This window comes from Palaemon carinicauda, chromosome 16, assembly GCF_036898095.1.
Source record: "Palaemon carinicauda isolate YSFRI2023 chromosome 16, ASM3689809v2, whole genome shotgun sequence".
NCBI lineage: Eukaryota > Metazoa > Arthropoda > Malacostraca > Decapoda > Palaemonidae > Palaemon > Palaemon carinicauda.
The window spans coordinates 49352485-49361365 of record NC_090740.1 but is presented as its reverse complement, the minus strand read 5'-3'; the positions used below and the strand labels follow the sequence as shown (position 1 = coordinate 49361365).

Sequence of the window (8881 nt, the reverse complement as noted above, 5' to 3'; positions counted from 1 at the left end):
ATAGGTGCTGGTATCATGGCTCAGATGGACATGATATCTTAGACTGTACATCTTTCCAGAACTTGAGTATCAATGACAGAATGGAGAGTGTAAAGAAGAAAGGTATTTGCTTTAATTGCCTTAAAGGTGTTCACATAGCAAGAAAATGTCTAAAGAAGTCCAGATGTAATACTGTAGCTGTTAACAATGAATCTTGTGGGAAACTTCATCGTACTATTATACATGAAGGATTCGTAACAGGAAATTCCTTTGTAAGTCTGAAAAGAAACGGTGTTTTATTTATGGTTAACAAGATCAAGTGTGGTAATCAGGAGTTACAAACTTTATTTGACTCGGGAGCTGATATAACAATGATCAGAAATGATGTGGCTGAGGCATTGGGACTGAAAGGAAAATGTGTCAGATTAGCTTTGACTAAATTGGGCGACAAAACTGTGACATACAGTAGTAAAGAGTATGATCTGGTTTTAACCGACAAGGATGGGAATTATGTCAATGTTACTGCTTATGGAATCGATGACATTACATCTCAAGTCGGTAAGGTAGATTTATCAAAAGTGAAAAATTTATTCAAGGGTGTTAATGTATGTGCATTAGATAGACCTTATGGGAAAATAGATCTCCTAATTGGTTCTGATTATTGCTCTTTAATTCCAACAGTTAAGGAAACTGTGGCTGAAAATTTACAGCTCAGGGAATCACAGTTTGGAATGTGTGTGTATGGCAGTCATCCCGACATTGTTACCTTATCAGTGTTTAGGAGTAATCCAGGCATTAGCATTAATCATGTTTCCAGTACAATATCCGACTATGATATATCTGTAGAACCCGTAATTGATATTATAGCACAGATAAATGATTTCTTCACCATTGAACACTTAGGAACTGATTGTAATCCCAGATGTGGTAGTTGTCGTTGTGGGAAATGTGCAACAGGCAATGGCAATTATAGTATAAAAGAGGAAAAGGAGCTGGCTCTTATTGAAAGTGGGTTGATGTATTACCCGGACAGAAAAGAATGGTCTGCTAAATTTCCATGGACTAAGGATCCCAAACTGTTGCAAAATAATGTATCTGTAGCTGTTGCTAGACTGAAAGGCACAGAGAAAAGATTGATGAAACTGGGTTCAGACTATGCTCAAGCTTATAATGACCAGATACTTGACATGACAAAGCGCAATGTAATTCGGAAGTTATCCGATGAAGAGGTTAAAAACTATGTTGGTCCTGTCACATACATTCAACATCATGGAGTGTTAAAACCAGGATCTGTATCAACCCCATTGAGAATTGTTTTTGATACATCGGCAAAGTATATGGGCCAGTCTCTAAATAGTTTTTGGGCAAAGGGCCCTAATATTTTGAACTCAATGTTTGGTATATTACTCAACATCCGGATCTCAGTATTGATAATGTTTCTTTAAATATGTATGACTCTTTCAAAATTTTAGGTGTGATTCTCGACAGTAAATTTACTTTTGAGAAACATATAAGGTCTGTGTCCTCTTCAATTTCACAAAAAATAGGTTTGTTGAGAAAGTCTTTCAAGATTTTCGGTGATCAATCTATTCTGAAGAAGTGTTTTAATTCTTTCATTCTACCTTGTTTTGAGTATTGTTCTACTGTCTGGTCTTCAGCTGCTGATTCTCATCTTAATTTGTTGGACAGAAACTTACGGTCTATTAAATTTCTTATTCCTGATCTAGATATTGATCTCTGGCACCGTCGTTCAATTAGTTCATTATGCATGTTGCATAAGATTTTTCACAACTCTGACTATCCTTTACATCCAGATCTCCCTGGACAATTCTATCCTGTTCGTAATACTAGGCAGGCAGTTAATTCTAATAGCCAGGCCTTCTCCATCACGAGGCTCAATACTACGCAGTACTCTAGAAGTTTTATTCCAGCTGTGACCAAGTTGTGGAATGATCTTCCTAATCGGGTGGTTGGATTAGTAGAACTTCAAAAGTTCAAAGTTGGAGCAAATGCTTTTTTGTTGACCAGGCGGACATAGTCTTTTTATAGTTTATTTATGACATATTTGTTTTTGATGTTGTTGATAGTTTATTATATGACATGTCTGTTTTAACGTTGTTTCTTATTTTAGAATGATCTATTGTTAATTTGTTCTCTTCATTTATTTATTTCCTTATTTCCTTTCCTCACTGGGCTATTTTTCCCTGTTGGAGCCCCTGGGCTCATAGTATCTTGCTTTTCCAACTAGGGTTGTAGCTTGGATAATAATAATAATAATAATAATAATAATAATAATAAGAATTCGTGAAAAGGCTATAGGCATAGCCGGTGACATAAGCAAAATGTATAATTGCATTAAGCTTCCAGAATTAGAACAACATGTACATAGATTTGTTTGGAGAAATTTGCAAAGTAATCTCAAACCTGATCACTATGTAATGACATGCATGGGTTTCGGGGATAGGCCCTCAGGAATTATTGCAATGTTAGCTCTCAGACATACTGCAGAATTGTCGGTAAAAGACTTCCCAGAAGCATCACTTGTGATAATGACTAATTCCTATGTAGATGACATAATCCATTCTATTGAGAGTAAAGCTGAGGCATTTAGCCTAATTAGAGATATTGAAAATGTACTCTCTAAAGGCAGTTTTAAAATTAAACGATGGACCATTACTGGAGATAATGAGCATTCTGACTTTGAAGTGTCCCAGAATAGTAATGAAAGAATACTTGGCCTTAACTGGCAAAGCAATAAGGATGTGTTTCATTTTAAAACTAAGTTAAATTTCTCTCCAAAATATAAGGGTGTAAGAACAGAACCAGACTTAAACAAGTTGAATTTCGTTGAAAATATACCTTCAGTTTTAACAAAAAGGGTTGTCGTCAGTCAGATGTGTTCTGTTTACGACCCACTGGGGTTTTTGCTTCCATTCACACTAAAAGCAAAGATTTTGCTACGAGACACTGTGAAATGTGACTTTAAATTAGGATGGGACGATCCCTTGCCTTCCTATTTAAAAGAACAATGGGTGTCATATTTTTGTGAGTTATTTGGCACTGAAACTCTGTATTTTGAAAGGAATGTTAAGCCAACCTCAGCCAAAGGATTGCCTTTACTTGTTATTTTCAGTGAAAGTTCAACAAATGCTTATGGTGCTGTTGCATATGCTAGGTGGGAGTTAGAGTCTGGTGCATTTGAGAGCAGGCTCATTGTGGCAAAGAGTAGGATAGCCCCTAGTAGACAGTTATCTATTCCAAGGCTTGAATTGTGTGGAGCTGTTATAGCGTGCAGGATGCGTAAAGCCATTTAAGATGAAATAACATATAAATTTAGTTCGGTAATGCACATAACAGATTCCTCCATTGTTAGAGCACAAATCCAAAAGGAATCTTATGGCTTTGGAACTTTCGTAGCCACTAGAATAGCAGAAGTTCAATCAAAAAGTGACCCAAATGAATGGTGGTGGATTGCTTCTGGATTAAATCCTGCTGATCTATTGACCAGACCCCAGGACCCTTTAAATGTTGCAGTTGTCTATTCATAGAAATATGGTCCAGAGTTCATGGCCCTTCCTTTACAAGTGTGGCCTATCAGTCAATCGGTGAATTGTGAGTTACCTGATAGAATTCATGTTAATCTTGCACAATACTCTGTTCATGAAGAAACCATAATTGATGCGTCGAAATTCAACAACTATAATATGTTAATTGCAGTCACTGCTAGGATATTTAACATTGTTAAGGTGAAATCTTTTAAGGGTGTTTTAAAGAAACTTGGACCTAGATCACTTAAGGAAGCTGAGAGGTTTTGGATTATGCAAGCACAAAAAAGTCTTCCTGAGAACTGGAAAAAATGTTTTCAAAGATTAGGACCATTTCAAGCTGAAGATGGTACAATTATGGTAGGACAAAGAATGGAAAGATGGTTGAAACATAATTGGAACCAAGATAGCTTCATTCTATTACCTGGTAAGCATCCATTTACAGTCTTGTACATTGGTTATTTACACAGGTTGGATCATGCTGGAGTTGATGTTACACTATGTAAGCTTCAGTCTAAATTTTGGGTTCGTTCAGCACGTAAAATCATAAGATCGATAAAGAGAGGTTGTATTCTTTGCAGGAAACTGGATGCCAAAGTTGAAGGTCAAAGAATGGGTCAGATTTCTGATGAAAGAATGAGTCCTTGTCCAGCATTCTATCACACTGCTGTGGATATTTTTGGACATTTTCAAATCAAAGATAATGTAAAGAAAAGGACAACTGGTAAAGCTTATGGTGTTATATTCAATTGTATTGTTACACGTGCCGTGTATATTGATGTTGTAGATGGATATGATACTTATAGTTTTTTAAAGTGTTTCAGAAGATTCACAGCGGTTCATGGCTATCCTGATACTGTACACTCTGACTTAGGCTCACAATTGGTATCAGCAAGTAAAGAACTTAAGAGTGATAACAACTGGAACATAAACGAGATCACTGAATTTGGAGTAAAGGAAGGCTTGAAATGGAAATTTAATCGGTCTGCAGATGCTGCATGGCAGAATGGGGTAAGTGAGGCCTTAATTAAGTCTGTAAAAAGGTCTTTGTCAATGCTCATAGGAACTACCATCTTGACATTTAGTGATTTGCAGACAACATTTTTTGAAATAGCAAAGTTAATGAATGAAAGGCCTATTGGAATAAAACCTGGTATGGATGTAGAATTAGGAACATATTTGTGTCCGAACGATTTACTTTTGGGTAGAGCAAGTAATAAAGTACCATCTGGTTCATGGTCTACATCAGGTGACACCAAGAAAAGGTTGAACTTTATACAAAATGTTGTCGACACCTTTTGGCGTAAGTGGCAGAGAGATTATTGTAAGGCAAAAATGGCACACAGATAAAAGAAATGTACAACCTGGTGATATTATTCTGATTAAAGACACAAATATTGTGCGAGGAAAATGGAAAATGGGGCAGGTTGTAGATACAGAAACAGGCAGAGACAATAAGGTGAGAGATGTAAGCATTAGATACAAAATACAAAGACCAGGAAAATATAAGGGACAAAGTGACACAGTTATCAAGAGATCGGTTCACAAGTTGGTGGTATTGCTACCCGTTGAAGAACAATAAAGGAGGCGGGAGTGTATTATTAGTTAAACACTAATAATTATTTTTAAGTATTTTAGTAATGTTCAAATTTTGTGAAGTTTGCGCATGCTCACTGACGACAGTGTAAAATTGTGACGGTGGGCAGTGTTACTGTCGACTGTCGACGTGGCCAGTGACTGGAAGGTGGAGGTTGTGCACGTAACCAACTGTTCGTGCGTAGTTGCTGAGGAGTGCAGCTGTGCACTCATGCAAGCAAATGGTGTTGATATGTAGCTTGTGTTCTTTAAGGTATGCTATTGTTTGTGTAATGAGATTTGTAAATTATAGATATGTTTTGGTTGAATAGTCTTATCGGCATTTTGACATTGTTCCTCTACTATATTGTAGTAATGTTGTATTTTAGGATGTGTTAACGTAAGAGCTGATAGAAAAAATTAGCCGATATTTAATGCACGAGAAATCTGCTGGGTATCAGAGAGGAGGCATTGTTGTAAGTGACTTTTTGCAGTTAATTGTTACTTATCTTTTAACTTGTTGGTAACGATGATTGTGTGATGACATTATTGTTATGATAATTATTAGTGAGAAATTATATATGTTTGTTCATATGGTGATAAGGATTAATGTTTCTGCTAAGGTGATACGTAAAGAAAAAAAAATGGGTATGTTATTCTGACTTTTATAATGTTACAGGTCGAAATTACACGTTTTACGACAAGCTGAGTTTTTATCTGGTACCTGAGCATACATTTCGACAACACTCATCATGACAGATAAAGGGAAAAACGGCAGCTCCACGGTGGAAAATGATAGTGCTAGGATGTCACTGGAAGCACAGAAGAAGGCCAAACGGCGGAGGGGAACCGCAAAGGCAAAACTAACACGTAAGCTTGATAAGTTTCATGAGTATATGTTAGATCAAATGGCATTAGAAATTTTAGAAGAAAGATACGAGAGTGTTGTTAAGGCTTATGATGAAGTTGAACTAGCTAATGAACAGTATTGCAATTTATTAGATGAGAACTGTGATGCTCAATTGATAGAGAAGGCTAACGTTTATATCAAAGCATTAGAAGATAGAAAGTGTGCAGCTCATGTGATATTTGTGAAAGTTAAAGACGAAATGCAGCTGAAAAAAGTTTTAAAAGTAAAACCGATTGATGTGCCCAGGTTTCACGGATATGTGAGAGATTATAGCAATTTCAAGAGAGATTTTTTTAGACTAATGCAATCAAATTATGGGAAAGATCCCTTTGTGTTAAGACAGTGTCTCTCAGGAGAAGCCTTGGATACAGTTCGTGGTGCAGATCATGACTTCGATAAAATGTTTGAGCGATTAGATGAAACTTTTGGGAACAGCAGAACCATTATTGATGTAGTAGTAGAGGACATAAGGTCTATTAAACCTATTTCCGAAGGGGATAGTGAGAGTTTCATTAGGATGGTTGATAAGAATGAGCAATGCTATCTTTACTTAGACCAAATGAGTTTGGCTTCAGAATTAAATACTGCTAACATGACTAGCCAGATAGAAAAACTATTACCACCTACTCAGAAGCGTGAATGGGTTAAGTTAGTAGAGTGTGTAGGTAATCGTGACCTATTCGGAAAGTTGTTGGAATACCTTTTGAGTGAAAAGAAATCAATGAAATATCTTAATGCTAATATTAGAAGCAATAATAATATTAAGGCTAAAGTGAATTATACCTGCACTTATGAAGATCAGCGTAGTACAAAGCAAGGAAGAGAGTCAGATGTAATAGAAAGGATAGCAGGACTTGAAAATGCTATTACAAATATCACTGACCTTTTCACTAAAATTACAGAAGAAAATGCTGAACGGAACAGGAATAAGATCAGTGACAACACAAGGCTGCATAGGTGCTGGTATCATGGCTCAGATGGACATGATATCTTAGACTGTACAACTTTCCAGAACTTGAGTATCAATGACAGAATGGAGAGTGTAAAGAAGAAAGGTATTTGCTTTAATTGCCTTAAAGGGGTTCACATAGCAAGAAAATGTCTAAAGAAGTCCAGATGTAATACTGTAGATGTTAACAATGAATCTTGTGGGAAACTTCATCATACTATTATACATGAGGGATTCGTAACAGGAAATTCCTTTGTAAGTCTGAAAAGAAACGGTGTTTTATTTATGGTTAACAAGATCAAGTGTGGTAATCAGGAGTTACAAACTTTATTTGACTCGGGAGCTGATATAACAATGATCAGAAATGATGTGGCTGAGGCATTGGGACTGAAAGGAAAATGTGTCAGATTAGCTGTGACTAAATTGGGCGACAAAACTGTGACATACAATAGTAAAGAGTATGATCTAGTTTTAACCGACAAGGATGGGAATGATGTCAATGTTACTGCTTATGGAATCGATGACATTACATCTCAAGTCGGTAAAGTAGATTTATCAAAAGTGAAAAATTTATTCAAGGGTGTTAATGTATGTGCATTAGATAGACCTTATGGGAAAATAGATCTCCTAATTGGTTCTGATTATTGCTCTTTAATTCCAACAGTTAAGGAAACTGTGGCTGAAAATTTACAGCTCAGGGAATCACAGTTTGGAATGTGTGTGTATGGCAGTCATCCCGACATTGTTACCTTATCAGTGTTTAGGAGTAATCCAGGCATTAGCATTAATCATGTTTCCAGTACAATATCCGACTATGATATATCTGTAGAACCCGTAATTGATATTACAGCACAGATAAATGATTTCTTCACCATTGAACACTTAGGAACTGATTGTAATCCCAGATGTGGTAGTTGTCGTTGTGGGAAATGTGCAACAGGCAATGGCAATTATAGTATAAAAGAGGAAAAGGAGCTGGCTCTTATTGAAAGTGGGTTGATGTATTACCCGGACAGAAAAGAATGGTCTGCTAAATTTCCATGGACTAAGGATCCCAAACTGTTGCAAAATAATGTATCTGTAGCTGTTGCTAGACTGAAAGGCACAGAGAAAAGATTGATGAAACTGGGTTCAGACTATGCTCAAGCTTATAATGACCAGATACTTGACATGACAAAGCGCAATGTAATTCGGAAGTTATCCGATGAAGAGGTTAAAAACTATGTTGGTCCTGTCACATACATTCAACATCATGAAGTGTTAAAACCAGTATCTGTATCAACCCCATTGAGAATTGTTTTTGATTCATCGGCAAAGTATATGGGCCAGTCTCTAAATAGTTTTTGGGCAAAGGGCCCTAATATTTTGAACTCAATGTTTGGTATATTACTCAACATCCGGATCTCAGTATTGATAATGTTTCTTTAAATATGTATGACTCTTTCAAAATTTTAGGTGTGATTCTCGACAGTAAATTTACTTTTGAGAAACATATAAGGTCTGTGTCCTCTTCAATTTCACAAAAAATAGGTTTGTTGAGAAAGTCTTTCAAGATTTTCGGTGAACAATCTATTCTGAAGAAGTGTTTTAATTCTTTCATTCTACCTTGTTTTGAGTATTGTTCTCCTGTCTGGTCTTCAGCTGCTGATTCTCATCTTAATTTGTTGGACAGAAACTTACGGTCTATTAAATTTCTTATTCCTGATCTAGATATTGATCTCTGGCACCGTCGTTCAATTAGTTCATTATGAATGTTGCATGAGATTTTTCACAACTCTGACCATCCTTTACATTCAGATCTCCCTGGACAATTCTATCCTGTTCGTAATACTAGGCAGGCAGTTCATTCTAATAGCCAGGCCTTCTCCATCACGAGGCTCAATACTACGCAGTACTCTAGAAGTTTTATTCCAGCTGTGACCA

The 8881-nt window shown here is 36.4% G+C and overlaps 3 protein-coding genes across 3 annotated transcripts; all 3 read left to right on the top strand.

Annotated features, from left to right (window-relative positions):
• The first annotated feature begins 2321 nt into the window (after positions 1 to 2321).
• Positions 2322 to 3293, top strand: LOC137655309 (uncharacterized). Its single transcript, XM_068389195.1, has one exon. It carries the CDS (start codon positions 2322 to 2324, stop codon positions 3291 to 3293), a length of 972 nt encoding a protein of 323 aa, XP_068245296.1.
• A 252-nt stretch (positions 3294 to 3545) lies between these two features.
• LOC137655308 (uncharacterized) lies at positions 3546 to 4874 on the top strand. Its single transcript, XM_068389193.1, has one exon. It carries the CDS (start codon positions 3546 to 3548, stop codon positions 4872 to 4874), a length of 1329 nt encoding a protein of 442 aa, XP_068245294.1.
• A 977-nt stretch (positions 4875 to 5851) lies between these two features.
• On the top strand, positions 5852 to 8386 carry LOC137655307 (uncharacterized). The gene has a single exon (XM_068389192.1). The coding sequence runs from the start codon at positions 5852 to 5854 to the stop codon at positions 8384 to 8386; it is 2535 nt and encodes an 844-aa protein (XP_068245293.1).
• Positions 8387 to 8881: the final 495 nt, after the last annotated feature.